Source organism: Schistocerca piceifrons, chromosome X (assembly GCF_021461385.2).
Source record: "Schistocerca piceifrons isolate TAMUIC-IGC-003096 chromosome X, iqSchPice1.1, whole genome shotgun sequence".
NCBI classification, from domain to species: Eukaryota; Metazoa; Arthropoda; class Insecta; order Orthoptera; family Acrididae; genus Schistocerca; species Schistocerca piceifrons.
The window spans coordinates 101693390-101720029 of NC_060149.1; the positions used below are offsets into that span (position 1 = coordinate 101693390).

General features: G+C 43.3%; 1 protein-coding gene across 1 annotated transcript in view; it reads right to left on the reverse strand.

Annotated features, from left to right (window-relative positions):
* LOC124721841 (protein ERGIC-53) overlaps positions 1-26640 on the reverse strand; it is a 99790-nt gene that overhangs the window by 40659 nt on the left and 32491 nt on the right. Inside the window, exon 7 of the mRNA XM_047246971.1 lies at positions 24824-24980. Coding sequence (XP_047102927.1) covers positions 24824-24980 — 157 coding nt within the window. The remainder of the gene's footprint in view (positions 1-24823; positions 24981-26640) is intronic.

A 26640-nucleotide genomic window follows, 5' to 3' on the forward strand; every position in this document is an offset into this window, starting at 1 on the left:
AACATTAATTTTAAAGTATACAGAGTAACGAAAGATTTATTGAAAAATTATTTCATTATTAATCTGGAACCAACAAATGCTTGTGTCCTTAATTCTTAAATCATCTTATGGGTAATAACGAGGAAGTGTTATTACTAGTACATTTCCTTTATGAGAACTGTTTGTCTATGAAGTACGTTAAGGAAAAAGGATGAAAATGTAGAGTAGCTTATAGACTTCACACAGAGTGATGTTAGTTGACTTTTGCCATTCAGTAGCAGTAATCCTACATTGTTGACTGCTGTTCATTGTTTTCATGTTCTGTGGATTAGTTTGCATGATAAATCATAATGATGTGGAATGAGTCATCTTACATTAACAGTGCAAATTAATTTGTGTGCATGGTTCCATGCAGAATATTTCTAAAGGTATTTTTAATGAAATGCAAATATACAGATGTGAGTCAGTAATTCCTATCCAGCAGAACAGAATGATAGAAATTCTTCTGCAGACTAGAGGGAGTTGCCATTACTTTACTGTGTCAGACATGTCACTGAGTAATTGATGAAAAATTTTTGTTGCAGCACTGTACACCCGTTTTTGTGCTACAGACAACCTTAATGTTGAGCAATGAATCCCATTTTTCCTTCTGATATTGTACGAGGGTCACTCCAAAAGAAATGCACACCATTATTTTTTTTAAAATTCATCTTTTATTCTACATGTTTGAAAGTTTTACAGTGTGTAGATGCATCCTTTAGGAACAATATTTTCATTTCTCCACATAATTTCCATCCCTCTCAACTGCCTTACACCATCTTGGAACCAGCACCTGTATACCTGCACGGTAAAATTCTGGACCAACCTGTTGGAGCCACTGTTTGGCAGCGTACACAAGGGAGTTATCATCTCCAAACCTTGTTCCACGAAGAGAGTCTTTCAGTTTCCCAAAGAGATGATAAGTCACATGGAGCCAGGTCATGACTGTAAGGTGGGTATTTCAGCGTTGTCCATCTGAGTTTTGTCATCACTTCCATGGTTTTTTGACTGACATGTGGCCGTACATTGTCGTGCAACAGCAAAACATCCTGCTTTTAGAGATGTGGTCAAACACAACTCAGTCGAGCTTGAAGTTTCTTCAGTGTCATCACATATGCATCAGAATTTATGGTGGTTCCACTTGGCATCATGTCCACATGCAAAAGTCCTTCAGAACTGAAAAACACCATAGACATAACTTTTCCTGTAGAAGGTGTGGTTTTGAATTTTTTTTTTCTTGGGTGAATTTGCATGCTGCCACTACACTGATTGCCTCTTCGTCTCTGGTGAAAAATGATGGAGCCATGTTTCATCGCCTGTCGCAATTCATCCAAGAAATTCATTTCCACCATTCTCATACCATTCCAAAAGTTCGCTGTCTACCGTTTTTCTTGTTTCTTTGTGAGCCACTGTCAACATCCTGGGAACCCACCTGGCACAAACCTTTTATAACACCAACACTTCCAGTATTCTGCAAACACTTCCTTCCCCTATCAAAACGTAGCATGACAATTCGTTCACTGTGATGCGTCTGTCAGCAGTCACCAATTCGTTAACTCTCTGCACATTGTCTGGAGTGTATGCAGTACAAGGTCTGCCGCTGCGAGGACAATCCTCAATATTGCCGTGCCCGCTTTCATCACGTAACCTCCTTGCCCACTGACTAACTGTACTGTGATCGACAGCAGTATCTCCATACACCTTTTTCAACCTCTTGTGGATGTTTACCACTGTCTCGTTTTCACAGCACAGGAATTCTATGACAACATGTTGCTTCTGACAAACGTCAAGTGTAGCAGCCATCTTGAAGGCATGCTGTGACAGAGCCACTAATGGGAACAGGTTGAACTAAGTTTGAAAACAAGCGAGAAGGATGTATCTACACACTGTAAAACTTTCACACATGCAGAACGAAAACTGTATTTTTACAAAAATAGTGTGCATTTCTTTTGGAGTGATCCTTGTAATTATGTAAATCGGTGTTCCTTTTGAACTGCAGTGGATTATTTACAACAAACTTAATGATTGACTAAGTAACTCTGAAGCAGTAGTCACAATGCCCAGCTCCTCAAACAGATAGCACAAGATAATCATGTGTGGGCACTACATATTATTCTTACAGTATTTTGTGAGCAATGAAGACTTTTTAAAGCTGAGGAACTCCAAAACATTATTCCATATGACATTAATGAATAAAAATAAGCAACCTATATCAAGTTGCTGATTTGTCTCTGACCAAGATTTGGAACATTCCTACATAAAAAATGGCTGAGCTAAGTTGTTTTCAGAATTATAAAATGTGTTTTTTCCAGTTTAAATTTTCGTTAATATGTACACCTAAGAATTTTGAAGTTTCTATATTATTTATTATTTCCTCACCCTGTGTTGGACTTAATGGTGTAGTACCCCTAGGTGGGCAGACCTGGGTATGTTGTTCCTTTAAAATTGAGGGTGAGACCATTCAATGATACTTTTACGAATATTGTTTACCATTTCTTGTGTTTCTGTACATATGGTCTGATTACACTACTAGTGTCCTTTGCAAAAAAGAAATAAAGCTGCTTGTTGTATATTAGAAGATCGTTTACACATATGAGGAACTATAGTGGACGTAAGATTGAGCCTTGGGGAACCTCAAATGTGATTTCTCCCCAGTCATACTTACGTCATCAGACTATATTGTTTGAATTACTAAGTACAACTTTTTGCATTCTTTTGGTCAGATATGACATTATCCAATGGTTGGCTATACCACCAATCCCATATAACTTCAATTTCCTTAGGAAAATTCTGTGACACAATCAAATGCCTCAGATGAGTCACAGAAAATGCCAACTAGCACTGTTTTATTATTTAATGCTTGTAAAATTTGGTGAGTGAACATGTAAATGGCATTCTTAATATAGCACCTTTTTCTGAAATCCCAACTATGATTCAATAAGGGTATTATTGTTGCTAAGGTGAAATACTAATCTACAATACATCTCTATCTTAAAAATTTTGGGAAATGGCGTCAGCAGTGAAACAGGTCTGCAGTTATTGACATATCTCCTATCACCTTTCTTCTAGAGGGCTTTATCAATGGCATATTTCAGTCTCTAGAAAAATGCCTTGAGTTAGTTATGTATTACATATTTCAGATACAACTGGTCTTATAAGGTAACAGATCTTTAGTATTTCCTTGAAAACACCCATCAAAACCAAATGAACTTTTATTTTTGAGAGAATGTATAACGTTCTAAATTTCAGAAGGAGAAGTTGACGATACATTCATGAGATTGAATTTTATGGGAGTTACATCGACAACATTCTGCTCTGATTTTTGTCTTTGAGTGTTTGTCCTTTTGTTTTCTACTACATTTATGAAATAATTATTAAATATGTTTGCTATCTGTGACTCATCATTTATAGCCCTTCCATTTAATCCAATTGTGATGTTACCCTGCTGTTCTGTGGCTGGTTGTCCTGTCGTTTCACTCCATTCCATATGGCCTAAAGTATGTTGTCAGAATTACTGATTTCTGACGTGCATCTTCCTTGATTTTTAATAATCTTGAGTAGTTTTTTATAGTGTGCAACTACTGCAGTATCTCTACTTGTTCTTGCCAAAAGATACATTTCCCTTTTCCTTTCACAAGATAGTTTAATCCCTCTAGTGGTCCATCTTTTTTACATGGCTAATTAATGTCCTTTTGATTAACTTATGCAGAAAGCTATTTCCAAATAATGATGTGTGTTTATCAGAGAATAGATTAATCCTTCGGTGGGAGCACCTGCGGCAGTTAGCCCGAGATTTAGTTTTCTGTTAGTATCACATATAGTGTTACAGTTGTGTCCACATCCGGATACTTATTTGTTATTCTCAACAGATGTCACCACTTACTATATTTGCACGATTCATGCTTTCAGCAGTTTGGTTGCTATTGTTGCTTGAAACGCAAGTGTTGCGTTTGCAGTGTGTTTGCCACTACGTGCCTTGTGATGTAAGTATTTTTTATACATGTGTTTTCTTTCGTCTCAAGGCAATCTTTCTTTTATATTAGTATATAATGTACATTCGAATCGACTCAAGGTTCCCATATGCAATTTTCGTTACTTTTTACAATCTTTGATATTGGCTTGCAAGAATATATTACTTTTATAAAAACATGTGTCTCATTCGGTCTCATAAAAGTGTGGAAATGGAGAAAAAGAAGGCATCTGACAGGCACCGTCTAATTGTATGGCCTGAAGACTATGAGAAAGTATTGCGAGAATTGTCAGAAGACAAATTACGAGATTGTCAGATTCGTGTGAATCTGAGTGGGAAGAGGAAATTATTGAAGAAAACCACAGCTGTGAATGAACAATCAACAGGGGAAACAGATGACTATCTGGTTGAAGAGAGGAGAAAACAAACAGGTGATTATCGATTTTATGTAGGAAAAGATAAAGAAACTATCTGGATAAGTGAACTGCTTCCTCCTTCTTCTAAAACCAAGGCCGAGAGCAGGCCAGGTCCAAAAGCAAGTGCTGAAATTATAGAAAAAGAATTTGATGCATTTTACCTATTTATTACTGATGGGATGATTGACAACATTGTGGAAGATACAAATCAATACATCCAGAATAGTAAAAGAGCTTAAGTTCAATATTCAAGAGAATCAGACTGCAGAGACACCACAAAACCAGAGATAAAGGCTCTTTTAGGTGCATTATATCTAATAGGTATAAAGAAAGGACACACAAATTGCTGTGAACTGTGGGATGCAGATGGTACAGGAATAATTATTTTACAAGCTTCACTTTTGCTTTCTGCTTCAAACTCTTAGGTTTGAGGACCTGGGTACCCGGAAAAAAAAAAAAAAAGTGACAAACTAACACCTATTCGAGACTTTCATCATGAGTTTGTCAAGAACTGCCTTGCTCACTACAATGCCAGCGAGTTTGTAACTATTGACAAGATGTTGCATCCCTACAGAGGATGCTGCGGATATGTACAGTATATCCCTAATAAGCCTGCAAAATATGGGCTCAAGATTTATGCCTTGTGTGATTTTACACCCTGAACTTTGAAATTTACTGTGGTAAGCAGATTCCAGGACCCTACCTGAAGTCTAACAAGCTTGATGACATTGTGCAAACATTAGTGACGCCAATTGAGAAAACAAACAGAAATCTTACGACTGATAATTACTACAGTAGCTACCTTCTGGCTGAAAATCTCAGAAAAAGTTTGACTTTCTTGGAAACTATGGAAAAAAAGAAGGAAATACCTCAAATATTCCAAGCAAATAAAACCCGAGAAGTCCAGTCATGTGTCTTCAGTTTTCAAGACTGATTTTTGTATGGTCTCGACTGTCCCTAAAAAGAACAAAGCTGTGACTCTTAATCGACAATGTACAGCACAAATTAAATAGGTCAAGAGTCTAAGAAATTGAGAGTGAATTTGGACTACAATGCTACCAAAGGTGGAGTAGACACTGTAGATCAGATGTGCTCATCCTACAGTACTTCCAGAATAACACGACGATGGCTACTTGCACTTTTCTACAAACAACTAGACATTGCTGGGATAAATGCAGACATTATTTTCAAATTCAACAATCCTGATAATAAAGAGAGAAGACGAACTTTTTTTAAACATCATACTCTGGACTTGATGGAAGAACATTTGAATCAACGAGCATTACTTGAGACACTTCCCAACTATATTCACACTTTCTTGATCAAGTATAGACAAGAAGAAGAGAAGACCAAGAAGCCAACAAAACCTGGAATTTGTTTCATATGTGGGAGGCATAAAAACAACAGAACCAAAACAGTATGTATGAAATGCAAGAAAAATGTATGCAATAAACATAGTGTCATAGATACAAAATGTGTGCAATGTGAAAGTGAGCTGCAGATGGAAGTTGACTAATTTATTCACAATCATAAACAGGAGTGGGAGTTTATGAATGCTCCATTTCATAATGTGTTCCCTTGTTACTTTCTTTTCACGTGAATCAGTGCAATTAAGTGATATATACAACTGGCGATTATATAAAATATTATTTTTTCCTAGGTTAAAAATGTAATACTATTTGCGGTGTAAAAAGGCGCAATGCGATCACTTATGGAAGTATGAAAGGCGCGCCCACCAAAGGGTTAAATTTTATGTTAGCATTTCATTCATTATAAATTTCGTCCCAGATGATCTTTCAATTATTCTGAACACATATGTTCTGGTGTCAATTATTCTAACTGGTTTCCACTGATGAGTATCCACATTGTAAGGCACTATGCTTTTATCCTAGCTAACTACGCATCACAATCAGAAACAGCACTTGTTAATGAGCAAACAGTCATTTTCTTGCTTTGAGCTTCATCACTGAGAACATTACCAATTAGATATCCACTGTCTATTCACCTATACTGGAAAGTAATTACCGAGACCAAATTGCAGGATCCAAATAAGGTTTCCACAGCATTTTTCCTATCACAATCCTTTAGAAAATCTACACTGAAGTCAACATAGACAACTGCTTGCTGCTGTCTGACAGGTAGCACAGTAAGGATTCCAGATTCCTCAGACGAATTATTTTTCAGTATTAATTCACAAGCACACACTTCTATGTGCTCATCACAACAAAATCTACTTGTCTCAATGTTTTGTAGCTTTCGTTCCGTCTAAATATAAGTAATTCCTCCTTTTCCCATATATTTTCTGCATGAGTAAGCTGCTGGAGTGTAATAATTCTTATGTAGCTTACCTAACTCTGCAGTTATGTGGTGCTGAGGCAGTCACACCTTGTATACCTTTTACAGAGCTCTCTCAATTTTCCAAAAAGGCAAAAAGCTATTCTACTTTATTACTCAATCCTCTAATATTTTGATGAAATAAGCAAATGTTACTTTTCTCTCAATTCCTAAACATTTTGATGAACTACAGTAATCTTACTTTTCTGTGCATTCTCAAGCATTTTGTTATCTTGACTTCTTTCAAAACAGGGTGCCTGACTCCTGATTCTAAGCTAAAAAAGGTGCCCCTCTGACACCAGTAACCATAGCAATCTTTTTTGTGATGGTCAGAAAGTGGGTGAGTGTACCCTGCAGCTATGCATGCAATTGGGGCCATCCCTCTCACAGCTACCCCAGTCCCGATCCATTGTAATAAAAACTGTTAAAGAAGGGAACAGCACCCATTATTCATCCGAGCGCTACCCATAAAACAGAATGAGGACCAGCGGAAAAGAGCTATCCAAATCTAACAGGAATCAGAACAGAGTAAATGAAGGATGACCAAGGCAGCTAGAAAAGGAGGTAGGGTCAAGAATCCCCCAGACCCAACATGGGGTGGGAGATGCACCAATCATAACCATCCTGCACCCCTTTCCGAAACTAGTTGAGAACGTTATATCTGAGAACAAAAACCACTTTCATCTAGAAAATGAAGAACCAGTCCAACTACCTCTGAGTCATTTGCCAATATTAGAGGTAAAGAATCCACAATACCACGCTTAGTAGTATGGAGAACCAGGAGGGGGCATTCCACCAGGATGCAAGCTACAGTCTGTAAGGCTCCACAACCACAGCCATGGGGTGGTTCATTACACAATATAAAACTAGTTTAATCTGATATGACAATGCGGAGGTGATACAAGAGGAATGCGCACCTGGCATTGTCAAAGCCAGGGTGTATACGTGGACAAGCAAAATAAATTCCCGGATTTCCCGGTTAAAAATACACTTTCTCCCGGGTGAAAACATACTTTTCCCTGTTAACTGACAGTATATTTTCTCTCAAAACTGTGCAAGTCCTTTGAATGATTATGGTTTTATACGCGGGAGTAGAATTTTCCGGCACTTTATAAAACTAAACACACAGAAAAAAACGCATTTTGGAAAGATCTTTGATGTGCAGCAACATGTACGCTGCATATTTTCTTATTATGAAAGTATAAATTCGAATTCCACCAAACACCACACATTACTTTCTGAAGCAATGAAATCGAGATTGCGATGCGCTTTTGTAGGCCAGTCATAGCTCTTGTCACATGATCTCTGTAGTGGACTGACCCAACAGCCAATCCACTATGACTTGTAGCCGAATAGCATGCGTTTAAACTCACGCAGGCTGGCGTGAGGTCTGAAACAGGATACGTAATGAATGCTATAAAGAAAAGTACGTAGCTGCTGGAATACTTAACTTTAATCCATAATTGGTGTACATCGCTCTTGTTGATACAGTATTATCTCAATATAACTTGGTGATGGCGCCTTGCTAGGTCGTAGCAATTGACTTAGCTGAAGGCTACGCTAACTATCGTCTCAGCAAATGAGAGCGTATTTGTCAGTGATCCCCTTCTGGCAAAGTCGTCTATACAACTGGGGCGAGTGCCAGGACGTCTCTCTAGACCTGCCGTGTGGTGGCGCTCGGTCTGCGATCACTGACAGTGGCGACACGCGGGTCCGACGTATACTACCGGACCGCGGCCGATTTAAAAGCTACCACCTAGCAAGTGTGGTGTCTGGCGGTGACACCACAATCTCGCCAGCCGATGACAGCGGTTATTCAGAGCTTAGGACACGTGATGATGTCAGCCAATAGCAACATCACTGTTAAGTAGCGCGGACGCACAAACAGAAAAAGTTAATGGTTTAAATTAATATGCATTGTGTTTCTATACGAAACGCAAAGCTTTCACATATAATATTGGTCTGTAAAATTAATACGCTGCCAGAGAAGCTAAGCTTTCACGTAAAATGTTGGTCTTTTATGCGCGTATTACAATTTAAGATATATCACACAAATGTGATCGTAAAATTTTTAATAATGACTTAAATGTCTGATCTTCTGGGCTTGAAATTCATCTAAATGGCTCATCATCAAAGAGTTGATTTTTAAATGACAGTCAAACGCTCTGTGATTTAAGAAATTCATCGTACATTATCGCACATAGCTCTGCTGTAACTGCCAGAATGGTACTTTGATGGTAACGCTTTTCAAACCACCATTCGGAATATTTTCCCGTGACCTGTTAGAAATAGGTTCGTTTCCGCAGCTGCCAGAGAGCGCCAGATGACAGGCGTCACCATGCTTGCGCAGCTACGATGTCGTAGGGAGCCCGTATGTTCGCACATGTAAAACATTAAATGGTTCAAATGGCTCTGAGCACTATGGGACTTAACTTCTAAGGTCGTAAGTTCCCTAGAACTTAGAACTACTTAAACCTAACTAACCTAATGACATCACACACATGCCAGAGGCAGGATTCGAACCTGCGACCATAGCAGTCGCGCGGTTCCAGACTGAAGCACCTAGAACCGCTCGGCCACTGCGGCCGGCTGTAAAACATTAAAATATCATACATTATGTCATACAATAAACAAGACATCAGAGGATACTCCAAGAGCATCGGAATTTTGAGACCCATACTAAAATGTGCACATTTAAAGTTCACATTTGTATGTCCATATTCCCAGTTAAGAAGGCCGACGATCTGTTTTGTAACAACAGAATATAATTTACAAAGTACCAGTATCAAATGCCTATTAGGCCTACTACAAGCTAAAAGCCTTGCGGTAGGAAATAGTTTCACACTTCATTCATACGCTCCAGTTTCTGAAGTACGAGATCAAAAAGTAGTAGTACAAAATTTTTCTACAAATTTGGTTGGTTGGTTGGTTGGTTGGTTTGGGGGATTAAAGGGACCAGACTGCTATGGTCATCGGTCCCTTTTTCCAAAGACAAAGAACACCCACAGGGAATAAAAACGAGGAACAGAAGAGATCACAGACGATACAGAACAAGAGAAACTGAGACAAAGACAAGACAAAACGAACTAAAACCACACAGAGTGTGACGGTGGTTGGCCGACCATAGAAATAAAAAAGGAAAAGCCAACCACTTAAAAAAATCAGTCGAAAATCATAGGCCAAAGGCCAGAATCAACACAAAACAATAAAATAAAACAGAAACACTCAGATTAAATGATAAAATCCCCCTGCCCGAATAAAACGTAAAACTAAGTCAGCCATAGTGGAGTAGTCTGTTAAAAGGGCAGAGAGCGTATCAGGCAGCGCAAATGTCTGCCTGACCACAGCTAAAAGGGGGCAGGCCAACAGAATGTGGGCCACTGTCAAAGCCGCCCCGCAGCGACATACAGGAGGGTCCTCCCGGCGCAGTAAATAACTGTGTGTTAGCCGGGAGTGGCCAATGCGGAGCCGACAAAGGACGACGGAGTCCCTGCGGTTGGCTCGCATGGATGACCGCCACACAGTCGTCGTCTCCTTAATGGCACGGAGTTTATTGGGTGTAATCCGATCGCGCCATTCAGCGTCCCAAAGCGCAAAAACTTTTCGGCGGAGGACTGCCCGCAAATCAGTCTCTGGGAGGCCAACATCCAGAGATGGTTTACACGTGGCCTCTTTCGTCAGGCGGTCAACATGTTCATTGCCCGGGATACCAACATGACCGGGGTTCCACACAAAGACCACAGAGCGGCCGCAACGTGCAAGAGTATGCAGGGACTCATGGATAGCCATCACCAGACGAGAACGAGGAAAACACTGGTCGAGAGCTCGTAAACCGCTCAGGGAATCGCTACAGATCACGAAGGACTCACCTGAGCAGGAGCGGATATACTCTAGGGCTCGAAAGATGGCGACTAGCTCAGCAGTGTAAATGCTGCAGCCAGCCGCCAAGGACCGTTGTTCGGAATGGTCCCCGAGAGTTAGCGCATACCCGACATGACCAGCAACCATCGAACCGTCGGTGTAAACAATTCCAGAGCCCTGATACGTGGCAAGGATGGAATAAAAGAGGCCTTCCGCCGCGGAAGGCCTCTGGAGGGACCGAGTCCTTCGAGCCCTGTGCCAAGTCGAGCCGAAGGCAAGGGCGAGGAACACACCACGGGGGTGTACGCAGAGGCGCCTGGAAAGGAGGCGGAACAGGGAAAAACCCAAGCCCGCAGAGAAGCTCCTTGACGCGTACGGCGATCGGACAACCCGACCGGGGCCGACGGTCCGGCAGATGGACGACCGACGGCGGGAACAGGACACGGTAATTTGGATGCCCGGGCAAACTAAAAACATGGGCAGCATAAGCAGCCAGTAATTGTTGGCGTCGTACCCGCAGTGGAGGTACACCTGCCTCCACTAGTACGCTGTCCACAGGGCTGGTGCGGGAAGCACCATTGGCAAGGCGTATGCCGCTGTGGAGAATTGGGTCCAGCACCCGTAACGCAGATGGGGATGCTGAGCCATAAGCCAGGCTCCCATAATCCAGACGGGACTGGATTAACGCCTGGTAGAGCCGCAACAGGGTAGAGCGGTCGGCGCCCCAGCGGGTGTGGCTCAAGCATCTCAGAGCGTTTAGATGCCGCCAACACGTCTGTTTCAGCTGTCGGATATGAGGCAGCCAAGTCAACCGGGCATCGAAAACCACCCCCAAAAACCGGTGGGTCTCCACCACAGCAAGGAGTTCGTCGGCAAGATAAAGCCGCAGCTCAGGATGGACTGTTCGGCGCCGGCAGAAATGCATAACGCGGGTCTTGGCGGCCGAAAACTGAAACCCATGCGCTACAGCCCAAGACTGCACCTTACGGACAGCGCCCTGTAGCTGACATTCAACAGCTGCAATGCCAGTAGAGCTGTAGTAAAGGCAGAAGTCGTCAGCATACAGGGAAGCGGAGACAGAATTTCCCACGGCCGCAGCAAGCCCGTTAATGGCTATTAAAAACAGACAGACACTTAAAACAGAGCCCTGTGGCACACCGTTCTCCTGGACGTGGGAGGAACTATACGAGGCCGCGACTTGCACGCGGAAGGTACGACACGACAGAAAATTGCGGATAAAAATCGGCAGAGAACCCCGAAGACTCCATCCATGAAGCGTAGAAAGAATGTGATGACGCCATGTCATATCGTACGCCTTCCGCATGTCGAAAAAGACAGCGACCAGTTGCTGACGGCGGGCAAAAGCAGTACGGATGGCCGACTCCAGGCTCACCAGATTGTCGGTGGCGGAGCGGCCTTTAGGCCTTTACGGAACCCACCCTGAGACGGAGCCAGAAGGCCCCGAGACTCCAGTACCCAATGCAAGCGCCGGCTCACCATCCGTTCAAGCAACTTACAAAGAACGTTGGTGAGGCTAATGGGACGGTAGCTGTCCACCTCCAGAGGGGTCTGTCCAGGTTTCAAAACGGGGATGACAATGCCTTCCCGCCATTGCGACGGAAACTCCCCCTCGACCCAAAGACGGTTGTAAAGATCGAGAAGGCGCCGCTGGCAGTCCACTGAAAGGTGTTTCAGCATCTGACAGTGGATGCCATCTGGCCCAGGAGCGGTATCAGGGCAAGCAGCTAGGGCACTGCGAAATTCCCACTCACTGAATGGAGCATTGTAAGATTCCGGGTGGTTGGTGCGAAACGAAAGGCTCCGACGTTCCAGCCGCTCTTTAATGGAGCGGAAGGCCTGGGGGTAATTCGCAGAAGCGGAACTCATAGCAAAATGCTCTGCTAAGCGATTTGCAATGACGTCGGAGTCAGTACAAACGGCTCCATTCAGTGAGAGCGCAGGGACGCTGGCAGGGGTCCGATAGCCGTAGACGCGTCTAATCTTGGCCCAGACCTGCGAGGGAGTGACATGGAGGCCAATGGTGGACACATACCGCTCCCAGCACTCCTTCTTGCCTTGGCGGATAAGGAGGCGGGCCCGCGCACGCAGCCGTTTGAAGGCGATAAGGTGGGCTAAGGAGGGATGTCGCTTGTGACGCTGGAGCGCCCGCCGGCGATCTTTAATCGCTTCAGCGATCGCAGGCGACCACCAAGGCACAGCCTTCCGCCGAGGGGACCCAGAAGAACGGGGAATGGCAGATTCGGCGGCAGTAACGATTCAGGTGGTGACCGATTGAACCACCGCATCAATGTCATCAGTAGAGAGAGGCTCAAAAGAGGCAGTGGAGGAGAACAAATCCCAGTCAGCCTTATTCATAGCCCATCTGTTAGGGCTATGAGAAGAGTGACGCTGTGGTAGTGACAAAAAGAGCGGAAAGTGGTCACTACCACACAGGTCATCATGCACACTCCATTGGACAGACGGTAAGAGGCTATGGCTACAGATGGAAAGGTCAATGGCGGAGTAGGTGCCATGCGCCACACTGAAGTGAGTGAAGGCACCATCATTTAACAGCGAGAGATCGAGCTGCGACAATAAATGCTCAACGATGGCGCCTCGACCTGCGGCCACTGACCCACCCCACAGAGGGTTATGGGCGTTGAAGTCGCCCAATAGCAAGAAAGGTGGCGGCAATTGGGCAACCAGTGCAGCCAGGACATGCTGCGAGACATCACCATCCGGTGAAATGTAAAGACTGCAGACGGTAACAGCCTGTGGCGTCCACACGCGTACAGCGACAGCCTCTAAAGGCGTCTGGAGAGGGACAGACTCGCTGTGCAGAGTGTGAAGGACATATATGCAGACGCCACCAGACACCCTTTCATAAGCAGCCCGGTTCTTAAAATAACCCCGATAGCCACGAAGGGCGGGGGTTCGCATTGCTGGAAACCAAGTTTCCTGGAGAGCAATGCAGAAGAAAGGGCGAAGGCCGATAAGTTGGCGGAGCTCAGCTAGATGGTGGAAAAAACCGCCGCAGTTCCACTGGAGGATGATATTGTCCATGGCTGTGAAAGGACTGGGAAGGCAATTTACGCCGCTTGTTCACTCACTGCCACCGATTCAGTACCCGTACGAGAGGCATCCATGGCGTCTGAGGGACCAGCGAGATCAAGGTCCTCAGCGGACGCTAGAATCTCGACTTCATCCTCAGACGCAGAGCGCGAAAGGTGCGGTGGGGTTGGTGCCACCGCAAGTTCTTTGGCCTTAGAGGTCTTTTTCTTGGACTTCTATCGCTGAACCTTGGGTTTCACCGGCTGGGAAGGCTTCACCGATTCAGTCTCCGGGACAGAGGAGGATCGTGAAGCCCTACGCCCGGCCGCTGGTGAGGACTTATGCCACTGGCGGCCGTCATCCTTCCCGCTGGTGGAACCCTGGCAAGGGAGGGTCCCAAGGGAACTCTTACGGGCAAGAGTAGCTGAAGAAGTTAGACGCTTCTCCGGATGAGAAGCAGGGACGGACGTCCCCGACGGGTGGGAGGAGGTTGCTGCTGAGGTAGGTGGTGCAAGAGCAACCGGCTGGGTAGAGCCCCCCACGTGCAAGGGGGCAGGAGGAGTCTTACTGCTTATCGAGCTGGCTGGAAGTCTCAAAACTGATGGGGCGAGCACAGGTGTTGTAGCAACTGCATAAGAAGATGTCATTCTCACAGGATGGAGTCTGTCATATTTCCTTTTGGCCTCAGTATAGGTCAGCCGGTCCAGGGTCTTATATTCCATGATTTTGCGCTCTTTCTGAAAGACTTTGCAGTCAGGCGAGCAAGGTGAATGGTGCTCCCCGCAGTTTAGGCAGATGGGAGGCGGGGCACATGGAGTATCGGGATGAGATGGGCGTCCGCAATCTCGACATGTGAGGCTGGAAGTGCAGCGGGAAGACATATGGCCGAACTTCCAGCACTTGAAGCACCGCATCGGGGGAGGGATATAGGGTTTGACGTCACATCGGTAGACCATCACCTTGACCTTTTCCGGTAACGTATCACCCTCGAAGGCCAAGATGAAGGCACCGGTAGCAACCTGATTGTCCCTCGGACCCCGATGAACGCGCCGGACGAAATGAACACCTCTACGTTCTAAGTTGGTGCGCAGCTCGTCATCAGACTGCAAAAGGAGGTCCCTATGGAAAATAACACCCTGGACCATATTTAAACTCTTATGTGGTGTAATAGTAACGTTAACATCCCCCAACTTGTCACAAGCAAGTAACCTGCGTGACTGGGCAGAGGATGCCGTTTGTATCAGTACTGACCCAGAGCGCATTTTAGACAAGCCCTCCACCTCCCCAAACTTGTCCTCTAAATGCTCGACGAAGAACTGAGGCTTTGTGGAGAGAAAAGACTCCCCATCAGCTCTCGTACAAACTAAGAATCGGGGCGAATAACTGTTACCTCCATCCTGAGACTTACGCTCTTCCCACGGCGTGGCCAGGGAGGGGAACGTTTTCGGATCATACTTCTGAGCATTAAATTGAGCCCGAGAACGCTTCGAGACTGCTGGCAGCTGGCCGCCAGCGAGAGATGATGTACCACGCTTCATTGCGGGTCATCCGCCCTGATGCCACCTACTCCGACCAAGGGCCCTCCCCACGGGCGCCACCCAGCCACAGCAAAGGCCACCTGGCAGGATGGCCGTTGCCGGGAGTCCCGATACCCCAGGAGGATAGGCATCTACTCCTTGGCATACGTGGGGAGTTAACGGCGCAGGCATCAGTAGAGCGATCCCTGTGTTGTCAGGGGGCTACAACCAAGAGGATACATGGCGGCCCCACCACAACGGACTGGCTACCGTGCTGGATCTTAGGTGCAAAAATGTCCAAGGTCGTCATCGCAGTTAAAAGAAACACTGCAGAGGGCAGCGTGGTAATCGCACCCAGGGACATATTCTTGCCCAAGAGATCGAAAACGAGCGGGACACCATTGCAACGACGAGCAATCCGGCTAAAGGTCTAATTGCACGACGGATACAGTGCACCATGTAAGGCACCCTTCCCCAATTGGCTCACTCTTCGGATAAATTTAGAAAGATGGAGGTCAAACCCGAGAGGGGACCATCACATAAGGCCGAAACATGTGAGACTCCTTTTAGTCGCCTCTTACGACAGGCAGGAATACCGCGGGCCTATTCTTACCCCCGAACCCGCAGGGGGGTACAAATTTGGAATCATCATTTTGTTCCATAATTTATGTGATGTCCCCATTTCTTCTCCTTCCTCGTTCTAACTGACAGTCTTGTTATCACTAATCCTGTAACTATTCCTGCCAATGTCAAAGCTTATTCGCTGGTTAACTCCACTTACTCTGCCAGAATCACCGGTTTAGTTATCCCGCGATTATTCTCCAGTTAGGCGTTGCTACACATTCGTACAACGCGTTTTCCGCACTTCTTCCAGAATAGAATTTAAAGCGGCTGCTAGCTGGGGACTGTACAACTGGCCCTTACCAGTATAGCGATGTGGCCAAAAATTTTCTGTCAAAATTTCATTTTCTTAGACACACCGAGAAGGTAATACGTAATCTTTCTTACCCGTTATTCGTTTATTTCCACTCCTGTAGCCTGAATCTATGGATTTAGCTAGTAATTATAACAACGCTCATCATTCGCAAACCCAATCAACCACACAATCAGACAGCGGTTGGCAATCATCCGTTCGGCCTTACTCCGCTCAGCTCGTATAGCCCCTTTTGTCTATAGGAAAGTTTGTTTCTACATGTGACGAGGATTCCCCTGACAGAGACATCATGTACACTATGCACGCAGTCACGAATCAACTTACGATTCATTCATGTGTTCAAAAACCGACAGGGGTCGTTTCAAAGTCATATGAATAATCAATAGACTAACATGCGCTGGGTGCTAGTCGCTTTGTGAAACAAGGTTTTTTCCCCTCAGTAGCATGAATTTGCCCCCACCCCCACCCCCCCTCCTAGAACTGGGCCTGTTGTGCATGCAATAATATGGCAGCTTGGGCGCTCCAGTAAAATTTTTCCCGGTAGCATCTAGCTGCTTGCTGCGACTGCTTGGCAGCCAACAGACACATTTCTGTAGCCAGAAGCGGGAGAAGGTACTACTCAACTGCGCATGTGCATGATCCCGTTCGTAACTAGTAAAACGAATCTAATGTAAACAGTTGTGACATCACACTCATCAAAGGCAATTTGTTGTTACGGAACATTGCATAGTCTTCCTAAAGCCTTTGACACATATCTCTGTTTGCAGATGTTTGTATGAGCACTGTGTTTTGTTGCTGTATATAGAGCATTTCCTTTGAAATTTAAGTTTTATTTTCGTTTTTTCTCTCTCGTTCATGATTTATTGTTGCAGTATTATTCTGAAATAGTGGTATACAGTAATATCCTTTGTTAGAGTATCAGTTCTTGCCAGTCAAAATTACAAAAATTTAACTGAGAACAAAAACAATGAAAACTTCCCGGAATTCTAAAAAATTCCCGGGTTTTTCTCAGTTTTCTCCCGAATGAAAAAATTCCTGGGTTTTTCCCGGATCTCCTGGTTGTCCCGGGTCGTATACACCCTGAAAGCAAATGTAGGGTGAGTAACTGCTTCTCCATTCAAATGGTTGGCCAGTTCCCTCCATGTGATACTCTAAGATTTGGAACCCAAGGAAAGACAACTGAACAGGCAGTGTGACTAAAGTCAGAGAGAAAGTTACGAATAGCAAATATCACATGGTTACAAGGAGACTGTTCATTAAGTCACTACGAAGTAAAAATGTGTCTAAGGAAGTGTGCTTAATAAAATGTAGGGCTCTTTTAATGACTATTAGTGCCACACAACACATTCCATCAACAAATGGTGTTCTGAAAAGTGAGAGATGTAAAAGTATATCTCACTCCATCCATAGTTCTAAATCAGTCAGTGTAAATTATGAAAACATGTTGGTAACTTCTGAAGAACTGAGAGGAGCAAACACTGGAAGGTCATGCACGCAACAGTAACTTTATGTCCTTGAACTAAATCAGTCCTAAATCATGGTTCGGGTACTAACCAAAGGGGGGCGGAGGCGGGATGTTCTACAGGAATTACCAGCAGCACATTTAAAATGTGGTTAGGCAGACGCCCCGGCAGGGGCTTTGAAGTCATTCCTATTGGTAATCCTACTTGAGAGTGGGTGTCAGGGGGCCGATGCCCCTTGCATGCAAAAAGAATTTCATAAATTGGATGATTTGGATATTGCTGGCTGATGACTGCATAGGTGAGCAAGAACTGGTACCATTGGAACTGAAGGAGAATTCCCGCTTCAGCAAGGAGCCTGTCTATGGGGCTACTCTAGAAGGCACCATTATGATGGACAGGGTCCCACAATTTCAAAGCTGAAAGTGCCACTGAGCCATAAACCTGGTAACCAAAGTCCAACTGAGGCGAGACCAGTGCACGGTAAATATGGAGGAGAGTAGCGAGATTCACACTACAAGTGTAGGCAAGGAAGCTTTAAGCTTTTGCATGCAACTAGTCTTTAGCTGACGAATATGGGGGAGCCCTGTCACTATTTTATCCAAGAGAACTCCCAACAATTGGGACTCTGCAACAACGTCCAAGTGCTGGGCACCCAATTACAGTTTTGGGTAAGGATGGGCCATGGTACAATGATAGAAATGCAAGACTCACATTTTCATGGGAAAGAATTGGAAACCCTGAGAAAGGGCCCAAGCAGAGACCCTTTGGATAGCACCTTGGAGCTGCCATTCAGTCAATGCTACAGATTAGGAGCTATACTGAATGTAAAAGTTGCTGACACACAGTGCAGGGGTGGCCAGTGGTCCGACAAGAGGTCACTACATAATTGACAGCAATGAGGAAGAGTAACACTCAGTATGGACCTCTGCAGAATGCAATTCTCTTGGAGTCATGGAAAGCTATGTGATGTACCAGCTCTAACCCGAAATGACTGGTGAGATAAAAAGCAATGAAGAAAAATCGATATGTTGCCTATGAAGTCCCAGTCATGAAAGGCAAGTTAAATGTGATGGCATTAAGTGGTGATGTATGCCATATGTAGGTCAAGAACGATTGCAGTGAGTTGTTGGCATTTAAAAAGAAGCATGTCAGACTTCGGTTTTCAACCTAACCAGGTGGTCAGTTGAGGATCATCCCTCTTGTAAGGCATGCTGATGGGAGCATACAAGGCTATGCAATTCGAGGTCCCAGCACAATCGTTGGGCTACTATCCTTTCAAGAAGTTTGCTGAGCATGTTAGCGAGATTAATCTGTCAGCAAACATATGGGAATTGGATTTTTGCCTGGTTTAAGGATTGGGATAACGATACTATCCTCATCTAGCTTCTAGTCAAATACAGCTAAAGACTGAGGTGATGGAGTCCGAGTAACATTAAGATATTGGATCACATGATTATGAATTCAATCAGGGCCTGGGGCCATACCATGTGATGAGTCAGGAGCCTAAAACATTTCCCAGTCACTGAAAGTTTCATTACATAATTCAGCACGACTGGGGTAGAGGATAGATGTCTTCAACTAGTCATTTGTGCATTCAAAACATAGCCAAGTAAGAGGATGACGCTGATGCAGTTGCACAGTGGGTTGCAAGGTGGTCAGCAAGAACAGACTTATCAGTAGAAATACTACTATGAAGGAGACACAGGAGAGTTACTGATGTTTGGTGGCCCAAACCTGGAATAAAGAAGCATGTGTTTCGAAGGAAGGGATGCAGTGCATCCAGCATTCCTTCATGTTGTGTTTAATTAGACAGCAAGCCTCAGCATGAAACCAATTGAAGCTTACGAGTGTGATCTGTGAAGATGTTGCGGGGCCCTTCAACAATTCTGAATAGCTGTTGCAATGTCTTTGGTCCACCATAACACCAGCTGACAGCAGAATGGTCCTGTGGAAAGGGAATAGCAGTTCCAGTGGCATGGTTGACTGCGATAGACACATCCCCCACAACTAATCAAAGCAATCTACAGCAGGCAAAGGTGACAGCAGATGTATGCTACAGCCAGTAAGTCCTTTTCTTACAGCATAAAGTCAAGCGCAGGCACACCAGTCAGGAACAAGAGAGAAGAGATGGCAGTAAGAAGAGGTCTGCCAACAGCACGCTAACCGACTCTTCTCCAGGACAACAATGTGACGGCAGTGACCCCTATGTGGAGAGGACGTAAGTGCCGCGCCTGACTGTTCGTGGGCAGTTGAACAGCAGCATCGAGATTAGACACTTGTATAGCAGTGACTTAGGAATTTATATACTGAAGAAGCTTGTTTATTTTGCATGTCGGCCTTTGCTTGTGACACATCTATGTAACACAATGTTAAAGTATTGTAATTACTCATTTTGTAATAAAACTCATTAATACGATTTGCTTAAATTGTTGTCTAGTGATCCAAGAAAGTAGGTTCCTAGACACCCCATATTCAACGACTAGGCAGGATTTAACATTTGGTGACAAGAAGTTGGACTGTTCCCATAGCAACAATATGTTAATGCTTCAGAGCCACCGCAGCATTTTCGGTTTGTCGTGGGCTTGTGTGTTTTGCTGGCGCCTTAGTTCTACCTTGACTTTTCTTAGCAGGGGTATGTCTACATATTTTAACAGTGTCTTTTCTATTTAGTGTTTTCAGGTGGGAATTGCAGAAATTTTCTTTGCTTGTGTGCTTATTTTTATTGCTTGCCTTGTCCGTTTATCGCATTTGTCTCTTCCAAAATGAACAACCCACCTCTCTCACCCCATGCTCAGGTGCCTCAGCTGGAGGCAATAGATGCAACGTAGCTAACATAAATGTTTCAGTTCCAGACACAACAAATTGCATCTCTGCTCAATACTGAACAGCAGCTATTGGTGAACTGATACTAATGCTGTGCGAACTACAACAACTGTAGCTCCAAGTGCCGTACCGACTTTTCGCCAGTTTAACGAAAAAGATGAGGACTGACTCGAGTGGTTGTAACAGTATGAAGCACACATAATTGCTCACAACGTAACAAGTACTGTGAAACTACATTCCTTTTTGTCAACAGTAGACAGTGCACTGTTTCGCCTCATTCAGAAATTATTTCCTAACACCACTCCGAGTGAACATTCCTAAGATCAGGTTGCAGGTTCGCTAAGTATTATGACCAGAAAGATAATGTGGTGGCAGCTAGGTACCAATTCCTTCGTTGCAAGAAAATGGTCAGAGCTAACGTATTGCAAGTGGGTAACAGATTTGCAAGGTATGTAGAGGAAATGCAAATTTAAATGTGCACACGTGCTTTATTTTCAGATGTTCTGCTGTGTGATGCAATCGAGTACAATTTAACTCATGTCAGACTTAGAGAACAGATTTAGAAACAGTCAGATCCATAATTTCAGCTTGTAGTGCAAATACTAGATCAGTACGATTCAGGATGCCGTAGCAGCCGATAAATATAAGCAGCCACCAATTTCTCGGGTTGAGAAAGAATTCACCCTTCACAACCGTCTCCTGTGATAGGGAGAGGTGGTGTGCTGGGAGATAAATTTAATCTCCCACCTACCACCAGTTTCTTTTGTGGGGTGACATTAAAGCACATTACAGTTTATTGGGCAGCTCTAACATAACTGTTGTAACAGAGTAGACGGTATACTGAATAATGGTTTCCCCACTCTCTTTAGTACAGCACGTGGATCTTCAGCTATTGACAGTGTCGTCTGTAGCCTCAGTTTTTTTACTATTTTATTCAGTGGAAGATACACAATGAACAATGTGATCACTAACCAGTCAAGGGTCAGCCACATGAAAAAGAGGCAAATGGAAAAATGAGCAACAGTTTTGTCTCGTGTGTGTGTGTGTGTGTGTGTGTGTGTGTGTGTGTGTGTGTGTGGGCGCGCGCGCGTGTTCCACGTTCAGTTTTAAATAAAAGCTTGTCTACATTTCAATCAATGCAATGTATGAGCGAGCTAAAATCAACCATACACAATGTTTTCACACTGTGTTTTTACCTCAGCATAATCTTTAAGATTTTGTGCAATATTTCATTTAGTCTAACAATGAAAATAATTATTGATAATATTATGTAAATGGACGCAGATGGGATGAGAAGCAAAAACTTTCCTTCTCATCCCATTCAGTAAGTCTCCTCTGACCCGAGGTTCTGGGTGACTTCTAAACTGTAACCCTTTCCCTAACCTCTCTCCAGTGTTTTTCCTTCACCCCTTTTCCTTCCCCTTCAACGCTTCTGCTAGAAGAAGTGGCCACTATTTGTAAAAGTTAAATCCTGTGTGTGTTTTCCCTCGCCGCCACCTGGCGAGTAAATTTTTTATCTATCTGACGCAGCTTACTAAGTATGATGGATAACTGAAAGAATATCAGTTCTTTATTAGGTAAAGAAATCAGACTGTAGAATGGGCAAAAAATTATTTTTCTCAGCTAATAGTTTTTGAAAAACTGGATGATAAGCATTTCATACTGGCCAGAATTCTGTATATCAGCACAGGCACCGGCATTTGCCAATCAGTACAGCCATAACAAAAGCCACTTCAGAATGAATGCAAAGATAACATCTGTAGCAGTGACAGGGTTAATCCAAAAGTATTTACAATCTATCAAAAGTTTCCACCACATTTAAGGAAACTCTCTATTATTTCAAATGTAACTGTCATAATTGTTAATACGTTTCTACTGTGAGACATGACAGTCAATGCCTTTACAGAAAAACGTTAGTGGCTGCCTACGGGACCATGACTGTACCCAGGCACACAACTCTTCATGTGAAGCAATTTCATGGCCATGAATGTCTTCTCAGGGCTCCAAATTATGGAATTTTCATGGGAAGAGATCGGGACTGGGTGGAGCATGTGTAAGGGCTTACCAGAGAAACTTCTGCACTGTACTCTAAGCAACTATGGTAACATACGAGCAGGCACTGTTTATTTTATTTTATTTATTTTTTTTTAATGCAATTTCCATAATTTTGGAGCCCTGAGGAAAGACATTTGTGGCCACTGATTTGTTTCAGATGAAAACAGTATCTGTCTTGTACCTAAGTGGGATAAACATCACAGTTATGGTAATTACTGTTGAAATAATAAAAAGTTATCTTACTTTTTTATCTTTCTCATTCTCATGTGACTGCCCTTTATATATTGTACTGCCACAGCTCCCATCATGGTATTTGGTCACTATAAATGGCTCAATGACCAGTCTACACACCCCATCATGGGCTGAGCGATTGTTTCCATTCAACAGAGTGGCAACAATAACAATCAAATTTCCATTAGATTGTGTTTGCATGTGTGTCAAATACCAATTTCTAATACTGACTCAGTTTGGGATAGTACCACCTGCCACCTGATATCTACTTCCACAATTTTGATTCTACAGAAGGAAGGATCCAGGGCAATTGGGCTGCTGGACCCACAATCACCTATGGTTTCATGCCCTCCTCATAGTACTTGGTTTCGGTAGGAGTATCGAGGTAAGAGTCATGAACAGATGTAGACCCACCTGTCATGTGGCCCAATATCTGCACCATTTGAAGTCCCTGTCATTAGGGTATGAGGTTGCAGCAATTAAGGCAGCAGGACAAGGAAGGAGTAAACATCTGTTAATGTTGGGATGGGCAGGGGGAGTAGATTGCCCTTTATCATATGGGTTGAGGGGAACCTCAGTAAAGGAAAGGGGGAGAGTCCCCTCCCTCACATGAATGGATGAATTAAGATAGTCAAACAATCAAAGATCTTTAATTCTTTGACTTTACGTTCCCCTCCAGTGACAGGGCAGGTTGGTGATTGGTGGGAGTGATCCTCCCTGCAACTGATGCAATGAGATGGTTTTACATACAGGGTACCCTCATGTTGTGGTTGTCCGACATTCTGTCCACACTGGTTTATTCAATGAACATGTGGCCCAATTTCAAACACTTTAAGCACCACATTGTGGATGGTACAATGGGCGTTACATCACACTGCTAGACCATAATCTTAACTTTTTCCAGTAACAAAGTCACCCTCAAAACCCATGATAAATGCTTCATTGTCAACATTGTTATCTTCAGGCCCTTATCAGAGCAAACTGATAGAATGGACACTGACTTTCCGAATCTGCACATAATTTCTCATTAGTTTGAAATACAAGGTCCCTGGGAATATTATACCCTTAACCATTCAGTATTTTTGTTCTTGGGAGGGGGGGGGGGGGGGGGGGGGATAACTGAAAGTAATATCGTGAAGTTTGTTGCAGAGTAACAATGCCCGTGACTGGAAAGGAGAAGGGTGCTTTAATCAGCATGGATCCCTTCCACATTGAAGTGACCTCACCATATTTGACATCAATTTTTTCTACAAAAAATAAGGGTTTGGTACCTGAAGGACTGCCCACCAGTCTTGGGAGTTTAAGCACATGTGTCTTTGCTTGTTTATCTGGTCGATTTTCATCTCGATTCATAGCTAATGAGGGTAAACTTATCTGATGAAACTGTTGGTGCCGTATGACCACTAGCATGGTTTAGATTTATTCTCTTAATTATGATTATTCTGTCATGGTGCCAACCACTACCTCACTTGGGGAGGGAAGGGAAGGTCTGTCTTCCACTAGGTGTCATCCCTCTAAAGCTATGGCATGGGGGTTGTCGAGAGTTGGTCCCATGTTCCATTTAAAATATACCCCTGGGCATTCATGGTGAAGGATGAGTAGATACACCAGCAGCACATTCCCTGTAATCAGGTGGCTACCATCATAGGGATAACCTGACAACCCCCAACCCCCATCAACCATCTACTGTGTACTGGGTGACTTACAGAGAAATTTTAAAATTAATATGGTGGTCAAGCTTGATAACAGGACATTTGTTAAATGAACCAAAATGGGTGTGTCATTAGCAAAAGGCAAAACAGAGTTACGAAAGCAGAGACTGGGGGGCAAGGCTGAGTCAACATCGACTAGAGTATCCATTGGACGTTTAAGTCGAAGTGATAAATATAGGATAGTGCTGCAGCACAGGAAGAGAAGAAAGGCTGCAATGCTCTGGGACTTACCATGTATGGACACTCAAAAGAATGGGGAGAGCTAGTACAATTCTTTCAGCTTCTTCAGATATGGCAATTTCCACAACTGTCAAATGCTTTTAAAATTTAACAAGAATCATGTGAAATAATGAGAGTAATAAACATTGCTCTTATAACTACAACAGGAAATGCTGTAATGGACTTAAAACACTACTAGTCATTTGTGTAGACACTTACTCTTCTTTCTGCTGTTCCAGCTTCTTCTGATAATCTGCATATTCCTGACTGAGTTTCTTCTGCTCCTCGTCAGTGACCCGTGCTGGGGAGGGCGGTGGAGGTGCTTGCCCAGGAGGATGCAAGCTTGTGGTCAGGAAGTGGAGAACATCGTGATCATCTATATAAACAAATTTCAGTGTTATTAGCAAACATTATAACATAATGTGTACAATTTGTACTGCTCAAATGCATCCAAGATCACCCTGCAAATGAAGTTCATATATTTCCACAATATTAAACTTTTAGGCACAGCACAATGTGCACGATCTGTATATCAAAGGACATTAGATGAGCGAGTTACTTGCATATAAACCACCGCACGATGAAAATGAATTCATGGCAGCCCTTTCAACTAGCCACTTTACGATCAGAATGACACAGGCAGAGTGACTTTCTAAACCCATATGGAATGGTTGTAATAAAATAGCAAGATGTTTTGATCTCAGAATCAAGCATGGAATGCTTCATCCTCTCCTGTCTTTTGCATTCAGGTAGTAAGAACAAAATTATGGTAACACCTCTATGGCTGCAAGTCACTGCCAATAGGCTAATAGTGAGAGAACCTTCCAGAATGAGTTCGGATTGTTATAAATCAAATGTTAAGTTCATCCTACTGAGGGTAGATGTTAAAATCCCATGGAAAGCATATAGGGACGACCTCCTTCCAGAAGCTACCTTGTCCACAGTTGCTTCCAATGATACATGGAAAAGACCAGCACCTGCAGTTTCAGTTTGTGAATACTTTTGTAGATCATTATCTCTGAATGAATTATGGGATATCAAGAATGAAACTATTTGGAGATGATTAAGATGTTGAAATTAATTAGAAACAGATACAGAATTGCAGGTGTGATTAAAGTTGCTATTTGAACATTTTTGACAAGTTCTTTTACATAATTTAGAATATAATTGTACTGTGCTGTATGGACAGTATGAATTCATTGTTTTTGGACATCAAAATAAAGGTAGGAAAAATACAGAACTCACACTGAGCGTAAGTTGGGGTGTATCTTCTTACTGTTGTCAGCACGTGGAACATGCCGCCATGTTAGAATTTTTACATGCTGCTCTCCAGTGACTGACTATGCAATCAGTGTTCTATTTAAAATTCTTTAGTTTATTAGTGGAAAATTTTAGGTTTTGAAGTTGAAACATGCAGTATCATAGAAGTTTGTGTTTTGTAGGAGGCTCACTCTGTATCTTGAGTATCTTTGAATGAAGTGCTTAATTTTCACCTCGATACTGCAAACAATGGGTGTAAAATGATATCCCAAATGGATTAATAGATGTCACTATGGATGAGTAGAGTTAATACCATGTTTTCTCCCAACTGTTTCATACTGGAGGTGAGGGTGTTAAATTCAGAACTTTGTCATTTGGCAGCAGTCTTTTTGAAAGTTGAACATATTTTTGGCTGCCTGTTTACAAAAACAACAGAATAGTGTCTAATGAGGTTGCAGCATAATTAGTGATGACTATACATTTTGCTTTTGGGTAGAAAGTGCTCACCATATGAATTCAAGCTCTGTAGTACATGAAGATTTCTATACATCAGGTTCCTGGAAACGACTACGAACCCAACAATAAAACCTTTCAAGAACAGTTGTAAGCTCATGTAACTATTAATCAAATATGAAAAAGTAAAAGCATTTATCTGTCTTAGACATCTGTTCAGGACCAATTGTGTACAGTCAGTGACCAGAAAGCTTTGGTATCATTTCTGTCTTCAGTGTGATGAATCAATATTCTTACCTCCCAGTCTGTCACTTGAAATGATT